Source organism: Drosophila obscura, unplaced genomic scaffold (genome assembly GCF_018151105.1).
Source record: "Drosophila obscura isolate BZ-5 IFL unplaced genomic scaffold, ASM1815110v1 contig_1, whole genome shotgun sequence".
NCBI lineage: Eukaryota > Metazoa > Arthropoda > Insecta > Diptera > Drosophilidae > Drosophila > Drosophila obscura.
The window spans coordinates 3633766-3651850 of record NW_024542679.1 but is presented as its reverse complement, the minus strand read 5'-3'; the positions used below and the strand labels follow the sequence as shown (position 1 = coordinate 3651850).

The 18085-nt window shown below is 45.7% G+C and overlaps 3 protein-coding genes across 8 annotated transcripts; 1 reads left to right on the top strand and 2 right to left on the bottom strand.

Moving 5' to 3' along the window:
- The first annotated feature begins 65 nt into the window (after positions 1 to 65).
- LOC111069499 (ribosome maturation protein SBDS) lies at positions 66 to 1211 on the top strand. Its single transcript, XM_022359594.2, has 2 exons — positions 66 to 414; positions 477 to 1211. The coding sequence occupies exons 1-2, from the start codon at positions 284 to 286 to the stop codon at positions 1102 to 1104; spliced, it is 759 nt and encodes a 252-aa protein (XP_022215286.1). The 5' UTR covers positions 66 to 283; the 3' UTR covers positions 1105 to 1211.
- Positions 1116 to 3025, bottom strand: LOC111069498 (IST1 homolog). Of its 6 annotated transcripts, XM_022359588.2 has the most exons (5): positions 2733 to 3024; positions 1936 to 2659; positions 1811 to 1861; positions 1462 to 1524; positions 1116 to 1395 (listed from the first exon to the last, which is right to left on the bottom strand). In XM_022359588.2, exons 1-5 carry the CDS (start codon positions 2912 to 2914, stop codon positions 1174 to 1176), a joined length of 1242 nt encoding a protein of 413 aa, XP_022215280.2. In that variant the 5' UTR covers positions 2915 to 3024; the 3' UTR covers positions 1116 to 1173. The 6 variants fall into 6 exon arrangements, with proteins under 6 accessions (XP_022215280.2, XP_022215283.2, XP_022215282.2 ...); XM_022359591.2 differs by lacking the exon at positions 1462 to 1524 and having other exon boundaries at positions 1116 to 1359; positions 2733 to 3025; XM_022359590.2 differs by lacking the exon at positions 1462 to 1524.
- A 128-nt stretch (positions 3026 to 3153) lies between these two features.
- Positions 3154 to 9478, bottom strand: LOC111069511 (radial spoke head protein 3 homolog B). Its single transcript, XM_022359611.2, has 4 exons — positions 9121 to 9478; positions 4568 to 4658; positions 4062 to 4477; positions 3154 to 4000 (listed from the first exon to the last, which is right to left on the bottom strand). Exons 1-4 carry the CDS (start codon positions 9354 to 9356, stop codon positions 3481 to 3483), a joined length of 1263 nt encoding a protein of 420 aa, XP_022215303.2. The 5' UTR covers positions 9357 to 9478; the 3' UTR covers positions 3154 to 3480.
- Between the last annotated feature and the right edge of the window lie 8607 nt (positions 9479 to 18085).

Genomic DNA, 18085 nt, shown 5'->3' with positions numbered 1-18085 from the left:
ACATAGTAGAGATACAGATACAGTAGAGATGTGCGGCCAGCGATATAACAAAACGATAGCTGCGGCTGATACAAATCGTTGGTGGAAAATGCAAGTTTCAGAGATAGCTAGGGCCAATAGGGAAAATAAAACGAAGTTTTCTGTGTGACATTAGATCTCTTCAAAGGTTAATAGCCGTTTTGGGTTAATAAATGAGGAAAAGTTTCTTTTAAATGTATCGAAGTAATTCTGTATTTTTGCAAACGCTCATCGCTAATCTCAAACAATTTATTATAATTTCATCATGTCCAAAATTTTCACACCCACAAATCAAATTCGCCTCACAAATGTGGCCATTGTGAGGCTAAAGAAGGGCGGCAAGCGCTTCGAGATTGCCTGCTACAAGAACAAAGTCCTGTCGTGGCGCAGCAACAGGTGAGTAGTGGCTGAAGTCCATCGCACGGGAACACGTTCCTTGACCATATCTCCTCTTTCAGCGAAAAGGACATCGATGAGGTGCTGCAAACCCACACGGTTTTCACGAACGTGTCCAAGGGCCAGGCGGCCAAGAAAGATGAGCTGCAGAAGGCCTTCAACAAGACAGATGAGACGGAAATCTGCAAGGAAATCCTGAGCAAGGGCGAACTTCAGGTCTCGGAGAAGGAGCGCCAGAGCGTGCTAGACACGCAGCTGAACAGCATCGTCAACAGTGTGGCTGCTCTCTGCGTCAATCCCGAGACGCGTCGGCCCTACTCGTCCTCGATCATTGAAAAGTCCCTTAAGGACGCCCACTTTTCGGTGAAGATGAACAAAAACACCAAACAGAACACACTGGAGGCCATCAAAATGCTGCGCGAGCATCTGCCCATCGAGCGGTCACGCATGAAACTGCGCGTCAGCTTTGCGGGCAAAGAAGGCGGCGGCAAGCTCAAGGAATCTGTCGTCAAGCTGGCCAACGCAGTGGAGCACGAGGAGTGGGAGGAGTCTACGCTGCATTTGACGCTGCTGATTGATCCTGGGCAGTATCGCGTGATTGATGAACTGGTGCGCAACGAAACCAAGGGCAAGGGTCTGCTGGAACTTCTCGAACTCAAAGAGGTCGTGGAGAATGAGGAGGTCTTTTAAGTGGACATATATATACGTGATTATTTATGTGAAACAGAGTACAGGATCGAGAATAAACATATAACAATTTCATTTGCGCTTCTTGAGATTCTCAAAGCGACGCGACAGCTCATCGAAATCGATCTCATCCTCGTCCTCCTTCTTGCCAGCAGGCCCTGGGGGAATGTCTGGCAGATCCAGGGGTACATTGGGCAGCGATGGAAGGTCCAGGCAGGCAGGCGGTGCACTGGGTAGTGTGGGTGGACCAGGTGGCAGCTTTGAGCGCGGTTGTGGTTTCGGTTTGTTGGCATTCTGCGGACGAGAGGCACAAAAGAAGATTTAAGAATGCAATTATCCATAGTTTCGGTGGATCCTGACCTGCAGGTTGACGGGATTAATGGAGGTATAACGTGGCGGCGGATCATTGTTGGGTTTAGGGCGCTGTCAAGCAAAAAAAACGGGAAATCAAAATGCAAATAAAAATCAACAAATATGGTAGAGGGGCATGCAGGTATGCTGGTGTTTGTGTTGGGCAGGGGGATTGATTATGAATCACTTTGTGGGGGATGTTCGGACTTACACGCATTGACGTCACACAGAGAGATAAGAGAGACAAAGGCGGAGGAAGGAGAAGATTCAACCCCAGAGAAAAGGCAGTTAAGTGATGGAACGATAAGCACGATCAAATGTTAGTAGAGGCAACAATAAAGCTACAGGAAAAACCTACCAGAATATTCTCATCTGGGCTGCCCGAATCATCCGTATTGTTAGTTTCCCGCTGCAATAGCCCATAAAAATCATGCAAAGACATGCCAAAAAGTGGGGAAATATACAAAAAAGAATGGTAGTTACATTTATGAAATTGGTATTCAGATCCTTCTCCTCCGCGCATTTGCCAGGCACCATTGATGGCATCGTTGGCTGCTGTGGCGGCTGATTGGGCGGTATGTTGTAGGCAAATGGTGGCGGCGGCTGTGGGCCAGCACAGGCACCAGCTCCTCCTCCTCCCCCACCACCACCACCAAATGGCGGATAATTGAAGGGTTTGCTTGTGGGCGGCTCCGGCATATTGGGCAGCGGCGGCACAGCCGGATAACCAATGAAACCCATCTGTGGCGGAGGCATGCCGCCACCCCCACCACTGAGATTATTCCGATCGGAGAGATCGATTAGATGATGCTGTTCGGGCTTCTGTTCCTCCTGCATCACCTGTGGATCCGGCTCGTACTCGATGTTGTAGTTCTTGGCGATGGCAATCAGATACTTCTCCACCAGCAGCTTGGGCGGCGCCTGCAGGGTGAGCTTGTGCATCAGCTTCTCGGACACACAGTGATCCCCGGTGGCAGTGCGATTGTGCTCCGCAAACTGTGGCCCGTACTTCGTGATGAAGATGTCCGAGATGATCTTCAGCTCCGCAATGTCGCTCTGCAGCCGGGGACACACCCACACAAGGCTGGCCACCGGCTCGGCTATGCCCGAGTCCAGTTCCTTCATTTGGGTGATGAGACCGAAGCGAGCGAGCAACAGGTCGCAGTACATTTCCACCATTTCCATTGCCTCCACCAGATAATCCTCGCTGTGGGGACAACAAGTAAATATCTGTGGTGGTGAAGGATTACCAGCTATAGCGTTTGTGTCATGTGTCATACCGTATTATGTGCTCCACTCGGATGCGGGCACGCTCTGTTTTTCCGGTGGCCAGATAGTCTGCAATCTCCTTCCTGGACTTTTGCGTCAGCTCCGCCTTCTTCTTCTCCAGGAGCTTCAAGCGATTGAGGGCCAACCGCAGGTTGGTCTTCAGCTTGTTGTAGTTGGGGCCGCTGGAGAACATTGTGATTTGGGGCAGCTACTTCTGTGGCAGCCGTGAAAACTAATGAAAACTAATAATTTCGTTGTGGTGATTCACAAATTAGGGAAAAACAAATGACGTCACAGGGATGCCAACCTGTGGCTGCACAATGCAGTTGGCAGTTCCTCGAAATTCTACTATCGATAAATCGATAAATATTCGTTATTCAGAGTTGTATGGAAGTTGCGGTAACTTGAATCGCGAGTGAAAAGATTTTCGTCTTGTTTTCGTGGTTTCTTGAGCTTTATTTCGTTGCATTTTTAATAACATAAAAACCTTTAACAATATTTAGTTACAATTTGAAACTTCGCCGCCGCACTGCAATTGTGTTTGGCAGCCAGCTGCTGCGGTGCGCGCCAGGGACAGACACCACCGCCAGACACAACCGCAAAGCGTCGGGTGCGTGCTCCATCTTGTCTGTCCATCATAGCGGTACTTTTGGGTAAGGTAGGTATGTGTGTGTGGGAGGGGCCGCCATTTTTTACCAACTTAAAACTCTTAACTAAATTTAAACAAAATAATTCATTTTACAGCATTTTGCGATGTGCTCACAAATGCGGAGGCTCGGGCGGCGGTTCGGGGCACTCTTCTTCGGGTTCGGTTTCGCACGGACACGCCTCCATCTCGTCGATCATGCAGCCCTCCTCCTCGCAAATGTCGGGCGTGCGTGGCGTCGGCTCGGACGAGGCATCGCGATAACCGGCATAAACCTCCGCCCGCTGCTTGATGATCTCCTGTATGATGGCCGTGAGGATCTCGCGCGAGTCCACAATGTGGCCCACCTCCTCGGCCACCTCCGCTGAGAGCCAGGGGCAGATGCTCTTCATGAGCTGTTCCTTCTTTACGGCATCGCTGGCTGGCTCGATGTTCTCCAGGACCTCTGGCACCAAGCTGGCAATGTGGCCCTGCAGCAGCTTGGCTGCCGTCACACTCTTTTGCATCTCGGCATCGAGCTCCTTGGCAATGGCATCCTGCCGCAGGCGACGCTCCTTCTCCGCACGCAGGCGCATCTCCTCAGCCTCCAGGCGCCGCAGTTCGGCAAGCTCCACCTCGCGTTGGGCTAGGAATCTGCAAAAGAAAGAAGGAATTGTACAAGGATGATCTCTGGAGGGATCTGTGACTGGCGTACTCTTCCTGCTTGCGTCGCAAACTGTCCAATTCCATCTCGTGTGCGACCTCCAGCATGCTCTGCTCGATGCAGGCATCAACCAGGACATCAATAATGGGCTGGGCCTCGGCATCGAAGTGGAATAGCTCGCCCTCGCCGATTTCGGTGCCCACATCGACGCCCACCTTCGCGGCAACGAATGGCGGCGTTGGCGGCTTCTCCAGGAACAGATCCGTTTGCGTGTCCACCGTGAATTCGGGCGGACGCTGCACGAGCTTCTCCAAATACTTTTCCGTCTGAATGGTCTCGTGCTTGCGGCCCTTCACTGGTGGTGGTGTGCCCAGGACATTCCGCTGGTTTCTGCATTGGATCGAACGCTTTCGCAGCATATTACGTCGCTTAATTTCCGCGGCCTTGTCGAAGGGATCCACATCCGTCTGTGAAGCAAACACACATAAGAAAGTGGATCATACCCGGGTCACGGCTGCCGAAGGACTGCCTGCCTGGCGATTGGACAAGCCACTTACCACCATGGAGGCGTTGCCAAAGTTGCTGCCTTTTATGACACGACGGTCGTACATGACGTTCTTGTAAGGCTCTGGCGGCGGCACAATGGGTCTGTGGAGGCGACAGAAAAAAAAGGTGAGTATTCCCATCAATTAAAGGCAAGAACCTCGACCCAGTTCAACGCTCGCTTACGCTCCTCTCTCTTTATTCTAGAGGCCTCCCAAATCTGTTGCACCCTCCTCCAACGGGCGATAATCATCAAATTTGTGCATTTCTCAACGCCCCAACGCCCACCAGCAGCAGGCGGGCTGCTTGTCAAGTCATCTCCGATTCGAATCAATTCGAACACCCAACCCAACCCCCCACCGAAGTTCACTACACTTTTGGGTCAAATGGAGAAGCACTACTCGATTTCCCTCGAGTTTTAAAGCTTTAAAACTCCTTTTGCATCTCGCTCTGGTGAGTTATTTATGACTTGCTAATTTCTATGTACGAGTATTCGCCTCTAAAGGAATCCAAACAATTCCCTGTGTCAGACATGGAGGAACTTGGATCGTGAACTCGTGACCTATGCAAATTTTTGTAGCCACTTTTTGGGCGGAAGTTAGACATTGAACGTCGGGCGAATGTCTGGTCTGGCTGCAGCCGGCCTCATGTACCTATAAGTTTAAGCTCTAACTAACAGCAGGGTTTTCTCTGGGTCTGGGTCTGTCCTGAGTGAATCAGCAGTGCAGTTGTAGAGGAACAAGAGAGAATAGAATTGTGCCGTAGATAGTTTTGTGAGTGTTTCTCAAAGAAGAAGCTTTGTATTCTGGCCATTCGGTGATTCGGCTAAAATACTTCCCACAAATGAACGGATAACTTCTGTATTACGACTGTTACTGATAGTAAATCCAATATACTACATATTTTGAGTGTTTGTTATACTCGTATTCCACTGTTCTTCTTTTCTCGTTGTAAAAATATTCCATCAGTGAACTTCCATCACTTGTTACTATTCTATTTGTTACTGCCAGTACGTACTGGCTATCTCTTCTTTTACTTACACCACACTTACTTTATTATATATTCTGCCTATTATCTTCTGTATTTCATATTTCTGTTACAAATTACAGTCGAAATTCTACTCTAAAGAGGTCATAAAAATGATATTTACTTAATCAACCTCTCTTTTTCTTCACATATTTAACATCATACAAATGTGGAGACTCATTTGTGTGGCGGTACCATTTACCAGAGACACAACTACCGGCGCCAGGAGGCAGGGGTCAGGTTGGGTCGGTCCCATGTCCTTCCTGCCACACATTTGGGTGCTGGCTGGTGTGGCAATTGAACTTAATTTCCCCCTCAATTTGTGGCACTATTTTTTGTCGTTGCTTTGCTCTTTTTTTTGGTCGTTGTTTACGAAATCTAGATTTAAATTATTTAAGGGTTTCTGGCCAAACGACACGAAAAACATACGAGTGGAGTGGCTCCGCCCGCTCCCAATTGTCCTTCTGTTTGCTTGTCCTTGTTTTATGCAAGGTTTTCCCTATCATTTTCCGCCAGTCTTCTTCCTTAGTTTTCTTTGTTTTCGTACCCCCAATTTTCTGGCTTAATAAATTAATAATAAAATTGACCAAATGAATTGAAAAACAAAAACATTTTCCAATTGAAGTGTTAAACCCACAGAATCGATCGAAGGAATCCAAGGAAGAAGGAGGTCGAAGGAGGGCGCGTCAGAGTCCGCTTCCCATTCGAATTTATGGTAATATTTGTACGGCACACTTTACTACCATTGGATGACCGCCAATCCGGCAAGGAAACCTCCTGCCTTGCGGGGATTTCTACATTTTCAGGGGTGGAAACTGTAGTGCCCGAGTGCCTCTACATTTCTACAGCCTTTTATTACCTTTTGTCGCTTGTGCCGCGACGTTGCTGCAATTGCTGCTGGAACTGGGCCTTCGTTATGTGGAGACCACCGGCCAGGGATTGGTTTGGATCGGTGGAGGGGGCTTTTGGGGCTTTGGGGGCTGCTGCCACTGGAGCCGCAGCCGCAGTGGCTGCTGCAACGGCAGCGGTGGCACGAAAACCATTCAATCGTGTGGCAGTCACCGCCTTGTTCTCCTTTTCCCCCGGATTGGGCGACTTGAGGGGGTCCTTTGAGTAGTAGCTCTGCAGGATCATGGGATACGAGGAGTAGGCATACACATGACGCCGGAGCATCGATGCGGGTAGCATCTGCACTTCGTGGGGCGGCGGCAGAAAGATGCCCGTGGGTACAGTCGTCTCGAAGCGCGGACGCTGTGACATTTCGCCCGAGTGTCGGGCAGCCAGCCAGGCGCCGGCGGTGCCGCCGCCGCCGCTATAGCCACCGCCGTAGTTCTCCTCCGGCGCCAGGAAACGCAGCTTGTGGCTCAGCTCATCCGCAAAGTTGCGCACCTCCTGGTTGCTCCTCGAGAAGAAGGATCTAGGTGGATCTACATGATCCTCTGAGGGTTCCGGTTCGAGCGGCACCTCCTGTCGGCGTGTGGGACGCACAATGGCCTGCTGTGGTCGCGGACTGAAAACGAGATCCTCCGAGGGATGAGGAGCGTGCAGCACGGAGAAGGCGTTCGTCACCACGTGCTGGAAATTGTAGGGACTCTGATAGCGTTGCACGTTGTAGGAGTTGGAATTGGAGGTGGTGGTGCGTCCTGGTGCGTAGGGATAGCTGCTGGAGAATGAAAAGTTCTGCTGCGGCTTGGGAAAGTGATCTTCGTGCTGATTATTGGTGCTGCTGCTGCTCGTCTCTGGCATTGTTCCAAAATTGTTTTTTTTTTACCGCTGCCTGGTGCTGCTGCTCCTGCCGCTCCCTTCCGCTGAGGAACGGACGCTGCCGGTCACCGCACCGTCCACTTATAGCCTTATGGCCCTTGGGGCGCGACACACCACACGGCACACACACCGGAAAAAGTTAATCAATATTTTTGCCTTTGTTTCGTTTTATTTTCTAGTATTTATTCCGCCTGCCTCTTGCGGAGTGCCACACGCGTTGTACCACCGCACGAATCGAGTGGCGAAAGCTAAATGACCAAAGGACCTCTCGCGATGGTCCGAGCCAGGGGACTGACGACTCTTCGGCCTGGGGACTCGATAAAGTTTCGTGTGTGGCATGCCCATGCCCATGCCGCTTTGGTCAGCAGAGTGTGCCCGAAAGTGTGTATGGTGTGGGACTCCTTTGATGGTGTTGCAATAATAATGCGAAAACTGTTAACAGGCCGCCAAATCCCAAGAAATTTTGCATAAGAATCGTCGTGTGTTTGGGTCTCCATTTCCATTGGTGGGACCTTGAATTTCGCTATCCAAGTGTCGCCCCTTTTCCTGTGGCACCTTCTGCTCCTTCTGCCGTGGCGCCTCCTTTGCGCTGCAGATGACTCCACGCATTTCCAATGAATTTGACATTGAATTAGTCATGTGGGTGGGTGGTTTTTCTTACCAGGAAATCCTTCTTTTCTCCTCACTTTTGGGCTAACTAATGTCAATGGCCAAGGTCAATCGCGATAAACGATAAGACGATAAATTAAAGAGTCACTTGAAGCATAATTAAGTGGATTTCGCGGCATTCGTAGGGGGGCCTCTCTCAGATACAGCAGGAGGTTCTTCGATAAGAAAGCGCTCCCAGGAAAAGGTCAGGAGGCCAATGAAGATGGAGAATCTGTAATTACTGTGGTTATGGTTCTAGAATAGGCGATAGGAAACTCTGGTCTTAGTTTCGGTTTACTTGATCGATTTTTTGGGAATAGAAATTACTCTTAAGCGATTTTTCGTTTTTTCCTACTCTTTGGGGTTTTAGGATAGGGAATACTATCGATTTCCTGAGGATTTTTTCGTTTTTTTATACATTGGAATTAGACGATATTTCTTGGGTTTTCCTTTCAGTTATGAATTTGTACATAGGAAAAACACAATATATTGAATATCATATTTTCCTCTAGGGGTTTTGTGTTAGAAATGGCAGATCTTTTATGGTTTTATGAATCGGTAATTAATCCTTTAAGATTTATCCCTTCTTTAATAGTTTTGAAGATTTATTGTCCCTAAAACCTCCTAAAATGTTCTTAATTCCTTTATCAAATTTCTTCTACCAGGAAAAGGTCAGGAGGCAAATGAAGATGGAGATTCCTTAATTTGACCTTAATCCGACCCAAGACCTACGCACCCACCCCCTAACTTCCCATTCTTCAGTCATTATCTTCCCATTTCTGATATATTTTTATGATTGTGCGTCAATTTGTGTATTTTTTAAGCACCCAACGAGCTGCACACAGTTCGTAAAAAAAGTACCCTGCCTCTCTGTCCCCTAAATCATCCTGCGTGCTAGTTCTATTGTTACCACCTTTTGTGGCACACGAAAGTTTCCATTAATTGCGTGTCCGTCCGTCTATTGTGTTGACCCGTGGAGGAACCCCACCGCGCCATACCCCGCGAAAGCGTTTAATAATTTATTTACGCAATTTATGACTTTCGGTTTCTAGTCTTGCTCGGGAATCCATTGACCCCAACAGCTAGGGGGATGTGTCCCCCCCGATTTGGATGTGTGGCATCTACTTACTTGGGACAACCCTTGATTTTGATCGGTTTCGGCTGGCTGGCCCACCAAAATGCCTGCTTGCAGGGCGGTGCCGGGCAGGGATTGTCCTGCCACTTGAGCTGCATCTCTGTGACCTCGGTGCCGATGAGGAAATCCATGCCCGAACTCTTGCCACCGCCACCACCCATGCGCTGGCCACCGGCCATGCCACTGCCACCGCCATTTGGCTTATAGTCGCGTTTCGGTATCGTTGGCATCACACACTTTTGTGGGTTTTTTGTTTTGTGTTTATAAATTTACGGAAAGTATCTCTCGGATTAGAGATCGAACGGAATCATGTGTATAAAAATGTGGCCCCAAAATGACACATTTTTCACGGTGTTTATTGTTTTTCTACTTATATATTTGACGAGATTATTTTGAGATTTGTATTTTGTTTTGGGCTGCCCGAATTGGCTTGAATTTGTATCCAAAATAAACAACAACGGCGGAATTTCTATTCAGTTGCCATGGGAATGGATTTGCGGCATTGTTAAGAAAACTGTTGCCGGTGTGATGGAAGAGTCCTTGCGTCCTGTTGCAATGCGTCATTAAGGGGTGGTGGGGGAGGCGTTTTCTACGCGATATATCTTTGATTTGTATCTCTCTGATAGGTTTATCGAGTGAAGAATGAAGATTTTCGGCACACCAAATGTTGAGTTTGGTTGGGTTTTTTTCCCCTCTATTTTCTTATACCGATTTATTGGTTGTATAAATTATTCAAGCATTGATTGCGTACTGTCTGTCTTTTAGTGTGAGATTTCTATTTATATATCTCTTAATCAAATAGCAGTCGGACAGCGGCAAGAACCTTACAAGCTTTTTCCTAGCTTAAAGCTTTACATATCCTTGGAGCCCCAATAAGAAGTAATTTTCTTGGAATTTTAAATTTGAACTGCAGTGTTTATTTAACCTTATGGCAGCCCTGTTGGGGTGGCAATGATGAAGCGATATTTTTACATCGAAGTGGCAGCATGAAAATGCCTTGTTTTTCCGTGATCTGGCTGCACTGCCAAGCTACTTTTTAAACTTTTTTGAACTGCTTGCAAGCAGTGATATGTTGTAGATAACGACAAAGCAGCGCATTCAAATATTTGAAATCGATCCACGGGCTGGCTTGGATGCTGCAGCTCATTGCCCTCATGATAACCATTATAATTGTTAATTCCTGATAATTATCACGAAAATGTTAAATAAATAATCCATTTAAATTGGGGATTTCTGTGATTAAATCCTTGTTAATTCGTAGAAAAACGAAGAGCCATTCAAGCATTAATCAATCGAAATCAGCTTTCAATCAAAGCCCAGCCCCCTCTTCCTGCATCCAATTTCATAGAAACGTGTCATTTAATTGCATTTTCCATTTGGATTTCCTTCGATATCCAATATTTATCATTAATCCCCGCTCTAAACGATACGTTTCAAACGGAAGGGAATTACATGTTGCATCCTTTTGTATTTTGTTTTTGCTTATTCATTAACACAATCAATGGACCCCCGTGTCCCCGTGGTCCCGTAATGAAGAGTGGACAATGACTCTGCGATTGTCGTGCGATGACGTTTTGCTTTATGCGTCTGTCTCTTGATGCGCGGGGGTGATAATTGCGTCCCCTTTTGGTGTTCCTGTTCTGTGTGGCATACCCCCTTCTTCTGCCACTTCTGCCACTCTTCTGTTCTAATAAGATAACAGGGGCAGGCGGCAGGCATTGAGTCAACATTCAACAACAATCAATAAGTGGCCATGACGTTTGACATTTGAATCTTTTTGAAAAGGTTAATGATGCCACCACTCGAGGGGCAACAGGGAAAACAGAGGGCCACACAGGCGATACCCTGCCCCTTGGAGAGGCGACACGAGGCTGCGAGACTCCTGCTCCTTGGCGCGACGACAAGAAACTTGTCCAAGCAATTTCCCGATCATTTGCACAGATACTCAACACAGAGCAGAGTCCGAGCCAGAGCCCTGCCTTTTCTGCGAAGGCTCTCGGGGGAAGGAAAGGAAAGGAAAAGTGTGTGTCCCACTGCGTATCGGTGTCAAACAAATCATTTTACACAGATCTCATACTCGTACTCGAACCTACTGTTTTTCCTGTGTGCGTTTCGTAGGTGTGAGAGCTGCAGTTTTCCCAAGAAAATTGATTAATTTATTGACTTGCAAGAAGGGAAAAAACTGATACGGAAGGGTCGTGGGTTGAAGGTCGCAGGCTAACGGTGTGACAGGGATCGTAAAAAATATTTTAAAGGCAGAAATTGTGCGGGCATTGGATTTTTTATGAGTTATTTATGTGGCGCCAACAGAAAAATAATGGAAAATATCATAGTACATACATGTGTGTCAGAAAAATGTACGAAAAATAATAGAAGAAATTACTTTCATATTTATGGAAAAGTTTTGAGTTTTAACATGATTTTGAAATGTTTTTAATGACAAAACAAATGAAATTTTATTGAAATTTATTTAATGAAATCATTCTTTTATCTGATTTATTTCATACTCGTATTTATACAAATTTAAAAAAATGTCTGTTGATTTTTTATAATCTTTTTTTGGATAATTATTTTTATGCATTTGTTCTTAATATACTTTTATTGTCCCCCTTAATAAAGAATGTACTATAATTAATATAAAATATTGCTGAAAACATTTCCTTATTTGGGTTTTGAAAATCATTTGATAAGTAAATTTCATAAATCAGTAGTTAATATATATTTAAGACGCTTCCCTCCTGACTCTCCTCGATAATTCCAGAGACGACCAATAAACAAACCCAAATTAAAATAAATATAACAATTTTTCCGTCCGTAATGACAAGTCCCATCATACAACGTATAAGAAATGCAAAACACGCAAACTTTTGCCTGACTGAAATATTACCCCGCCGAAAGTACGGGGGAGTACGGGTGGAGTATTATTGATGGCCAACATTCAGTGGGGCATAAGTGGGCCTTTAACTGTTGGTTAACCTCTGGTTAAATATGTTTGAGTGTTAGTCAGACATTAGACATTGCCGGGGGACTCTCCTTGTCGATGGTTTGGCTGTCATTTGCATGCGGTGTGTTCGGGAGGTAGCAGAGAATCCAATTCGTTTGTCGATCGATTGCCTCCCTCCTAAAACTACAATTCTGGAATAACTTAGAGAAAGGTGAAACACAGAGGGTGGGGTAGGGGAGGGGCAAATAGAAAATGAAATAAAAATAAAAACGCGATCGTCTGATCGTCAAAAGCGACAGCGCACCGCACCGCAGCTCAGCGCAAGCACCGCAGCAAACAGCAGCAACAATGAGAATGAACAATATATAAAATCGCATCGGAATTGCTAATTTCTTATTCGATTTTTGTACGGTTCGGGGTTTTGCTTGGGGTTTCTTTCTGTCAGGGGTTTTGTTCCTGAGTTTTGGATGGAACTGGAACCTGGGACTGCGACTGGGGGGTTCGTTCGATTTTCTGTTCATTTCTTGTTGTTGTTTTTTTCGTTTGTGCCCTCGCGATCTTTGGGGCCTGGAACCGAGGGCCATTGCCGCTGACGTTGCCGAGTTCCTGCCACCGTCTGACCCTCCACCATTTTGTGGACTTGTGTGTTTCTGTTTGATTTTTGTGCGACATTTTTGACATGCGGATGTGCCATGTTTAACGAGACGAACAAACTGTCGTTCGAGTCGGTACAGCTGCAGACCAGAAACAAATCCTTTTTGCACAGCATTTACAATAAATTGAATTTGACCAAAGACCAATGCTGTTTTGTGGTTAAGAGGGAGAAACCCCTTACCCCTTCCTGCTGTCCTCTGTCCCCCCACGTTGGAGTCCGAATCCTCTCCTCGTTGCAATCAAAGTTGCAGGCAAGTGAAATGCTTGTGAAAACCGCAGGAAATTCGTCGAATTTGCCATGCGGTAAACTGTGATGCCAGGGCCATGGCCTTTGGGTACAGAGGGTCCAAGGATCCAGAGTCCTTGCTGCTGCTGTTGCTGCTCTTGCTACATCCCCCGACTGCCATTGTCGTATGCATAATTGATGCGAATGTTTGCGGCCAGTGTTTCGGGCTTAGAGAATCCCAAAACCCAAAAACCATTCCTCATAATTGAGTCGCACTCGCATTTCTATCTGCAGCATCGACTGCTGCTGCCATTGCGACTTGCAACCCAAGAAAAAAAAAACTGGTAAAAGTTCATTTGCTGAAACTGAGATTTTTTCGCCTGTAGTTTTCCCAGCGAGTGCGAGAACGAGAGTCTAATGAAATGCAGTTGGGGAAAGCCGCAGTTTTTCAATTATATATTGAGTAGAAGTTGTTCTGTGGATTGCTGTGGGCTGTGTAGCCAGCAGGGGGTTACCCTGGAGGCATTTAATATGTAGATCAGCAATGGTGTTGGAATACTATCAGGTTTTTGTATATCTGTGGAAAAACGTACATAAATATGCAATAGATTGTTGAGTATTCCTTTTGAGAGGGCTATAAATTTAGGAAACTAAGAATTTTATAAGAACTAACAAAAAATAGACTAATAATGGAGTAGAAAATTATTCATTTTGTTCTTATTTGTTATTCTCGAAAACTCCCACGCATAAAGAAAATTATTATGACTCGAAGCACCGTTAGGCGCCACCTGTACAGGCTCCTCAATCTTAATCCCGTTGCAAGGATAACAAGGATAGGGTCGCAGGATAAGCATCTCGTTACTGGTGTCACACTTTCACTCCTCTCCGCCTTGCCAGACAGTTTTCCATGGAAATTACCTGCTGCTGACTGCTGGCTGCTGGCTGTGGCTGCACGTGCAATTCTCTCGAGAGTTTCCCAGGAAAAACATTGTTCACAATTATTGTTGTTGTTTTTTTGGGCACTCGATCGTAATCGATCTTTTTGGACCTGTGGGCTAGTGCCTTGTTTTGGCTCATAACTCAATTAAAAAGAAAATTTTCTTGGTTTTTCCTACCTTCCGACTACGTGTGGAGATGTTTATTAGCGGCAGGGAATATCCATTATCCATTATCCATGTTGTGGCCACAGGGACTTCCGTTTTCACTGGAAAGCGTGTGGAAATTGCCTGTTCCTGTTGGAAATGTTTTCATGGGGGAGAAAGAACAAGTGTTAAGGATGCGCGTGACTGCCAAGAAGGAGTTCCAGTCACGTAGCCAAGGGATTTTGGAAGACGTGTGAAAACAGTTATAAGTTAAAGATCATCAGATAGAAAACCTAAGGAATATAAATATATTTTCTTGTTCTTTTTTCTTGGGACTTTGATGCACAACCAAATGGCTGAAGAGACACCAACAGGGAAGCTTTTACCGTCCAATGAGTGCTGCTTTATGATGCAAATTTGTGGCTACTTTTCCACTTGAAATTAAAAGATCTATAAATTAAAAATATTCATGCCAATTACGCGCTTTTCTCCATCTTTATGTCATTTCCCTCAACAGAATTTTTCGCCATAAAATCATCATAAAATAACATCAAATCATATATGTATATTCATGGAACGAATCATATGATGTGGAGGGCTCGCTGGGACTAAATCCTATTACGACTTGTCGATTGCCTACAAATTGGTATTTAATGGCCAATCACCCCTCTGCGTTCACTCTCTCGCTGTCGCTGTCGCTCTCTCTCTATAAGGAATAATCATATCGTATCGGGCGAAACAATCTTCACTTCATCAAACTTTCAACAGTCATCGAGTCATCCACTTTACTCCGCTTCCATCGATGGTTTATTGTGATTCCCTAACCAAGAAAAATACTTTTTTGTAGCCCCATAAAACCCCAAAAAGAATACTATGAAAGAAATTAAACAATCAATGGATTTTTATTGATTTTTATGGATTTTTATTTTCAGATGGCGCTGCGTGGGGTTTTCTTTGTTTTTATTTGTATTTATTTTGTGTGTTTGGAAAACATTGAAATATTTCTATAGCAGGTTTTTTTTATGGATCGAACGAGTTTTTAATTATGGAATCATAGTAATTCTTATGCTGCTCAATAAAAGATGGAAGTACATAAAAATACAAACCCCTTCCAGGGTGAAACACTCGTGTAATATTCAAGAAAATTTATTACATTTTATGGGATGTTTTTTGTGTGTGGGGCCAAACAAAAGGCCAGCCAAAAGGCGCACAGGAAATCTAAAAAAAAAAAAAAATCGAGGAAAACAAACGCAAAACAATATATCAATGAAGTTGTCGTTGCCGTGGCTGTCGCGCTGGGTTGTCCTGGGGACACACGGACGTGTGTCCAGGATGCTTTTAAAAAGAGAAATCCCTTCCGCTATCCACTGCGCTTTCTGGCCAAATGAGTTGGACTTCCGCTGCAACGCGTGCGACTCGGCCACGCCTCCTTGACTCCTTGCACTCTGCAACCCCTATCAACAATATCTGTGTGCCGCCGCCGCCTTTCTCTTCTCCATGAAGTGTGGCCACTATATGGTGTGTCCTAATGCAGTTGTCATAGATATATTTGTATTTGTATTTGTATTTGTATCTGGTGTAGCCAGAGACAAACTATGCTAATCGATGGTGATACCAAAACGAGTCAAGAACTCACTCGAAGATGGAGACGCAGATGGAGGAGCAGCGCTGCTGCTCCGTCGTCTATCGATGGCGTCGCCATTTGCAGTTTCACACTTTTTTATGCGAATACCATTTTTATGGTCAAGCGTGCCAAATTTGTAAAAATGCGCCAGCGACAAGTGTAAAACAGACTTTTGATGCCCTTCGATTGGTGGGGTATTGTGACTATGATTAGAGATGGGGTCTGCCATGAACAAAAGAATGGATGTGGAAAGCAAGAACACATGAGAGTAAGCTAGAGATATCCTCTTTTTTTTGTTGCTATGGAATCGTTCTAGAAGGGTATCTTCTGTTTCGGTTAATCCATAGATAGTCTGGCTTTCATGTCTTACTGCGACTGTTGCTACGATTGAGACTGCTGCTGCTGTTTTGTCGCTGATTTGTCGCTGACTGTTCGTCTTGCATAATGGCCAATCGTACAGTCAGTCGTACAGGCTCTGGTCTCTGTCTCCATAATTTGTGCAATAAATCAAATGAATTTCACTCAAAGAGAAACAATCGAGAAACTATCAAAGATAGGCAGGGAAGGGAAGGGGAGATAGGCAGGAGGAGACATTAGAGTGACTTCAAGGCAATAGTCTGGGGAATAATTATTAGCCAACAAAATGCCTTGGAAACCATCAAAACCAAATACCAAAGAGCCCGAGAGAGACCCCAAAAAGCATATCAATAAAAGTCGCACACGCAAACAAGCGATTGACACGCAAAAACACATTTAAAATTGATTAGAGCCCGGTCAATCCGAGAGCCAAAGAGCCCCAAAGCAAAGCCTCTTTAGAAGATGTCTAGACGAAAATGAAACGTATGAATCTCTGTGGCTCCCCCTCTCTGGCACCCTCTCTCTGGCGGCTGCTTGGTGTGACATTTGCCCGCCGGCCCGCCGATCGACTCTCCCATATCGCTGCCTCACTCTGTGTGTGTCGCGTGCTATGCCACAAAATAACAATCACAAAATTATAATTCATCCAATCATTTTGTACATTAGTCAAAAGAGAGAAATATTAAGTGGGGCTTCGAGGGTGAGGGCTGATACGAGTATCGATGGTATTTGATACTCTATAAATGCAGGGTAAACGGGATCTATGAAACGAAAAGTGCTTAAAGTTCACTCGAATGTATCATCCTATTCCCTAACAAAATCTATTATTTATGTATTTATTCCTAAATGTCCCATCGCATATCCTAGTCAATATATATGTACACCCGTCCTGCCATTTAATAGAGTATTCTTAATAATATGGAAACACTGTAGGCTCTATCTTTTTGGTAAACTGATAAGCAAAAATGTTTCTTACTCGCCCGCGGGGCACATGTCTCTCCTCCTCCCTCTCTCTCTTCAAACCAAAAATGTATCTTATAGAATGTCTGCGCACCGCGTTTCACTCTCAATTTCTTGGGAGGATGGATGCTGCGATGGATGATTCGTTGGTTAGACGAGCGCGGGGAGGGATCTCTTAAGGTATGGGGCATAATTATTGGGTCAGCGTGCAGCGTGCGTCGTCTTGGTCGCGCATAACGGACGCAAAAGGCAAAACCAAAACTAATTTTCAAAGAGCCCAAGACCAGGCCCACGACCAGGCCCTCGCTGCCGCCAATTTCCAGCCAAAAAGTCAAAGCCAAAAAGTTTTATAACATCATATGGATGATTTATGAGCATTGATCAATTTGATGGATATTTTTGGCCAGCAATCGAGGGACTACCTTAAGGGCTTTCCAAAAATTCGCTTAAACCAATTTCCACAGCCAAAACAACAACAACCAAAAGAACAAAAAGAACAAAAATCGAAGCTTAATTAAACGGAATCTCTTCCTGGCAGACCGCAGCTCATGGGGCAGTCAGTCTGCCTCTGTCTCCGCCTCTGCCTCTCTCTTTCTCTCTCTGATCTTTTGGGGTTCTGTGCTCCTACAGATCCCGTGGATGGAAGCTTCAATGGTGGTCGTCGCCCCAGAGACACGATAAACGCGTACAATTGTTTGCACTTAAGATTTTTACACATGATTCAGTAGCAGGAGTAGCAGGAGACCCCGCCGATCCTTGCAGCAGCAGTAGCAGCAGCAGAAGCAGCAACAACAGAGTCATGTCTGTCTGTTGCATATGTTGTTGCCACTGCCACTGCCAATGCCACTGCCACTCGAAATCGAAATCAGAATCCGAGGCTTCCAGTCTCGAGGTTCAGCGGAGGGATCCTCCCTCCCGGATTCTGTTGTTCTATCAGATGCAATATTTGCTAACGAATAAATTGGCATTTCACAAGTTGCCTTCTGACAGACAGACGACTGGATGGCTGGCTGGACTGCTGCCTCCTCGACTGTCTGTCTGTCTGTCTGTCTGTCTCTCCGTATGTCTGTCGCAGAGAAACTGGTTGCCTTCTGGACCTTGCAACATGCATT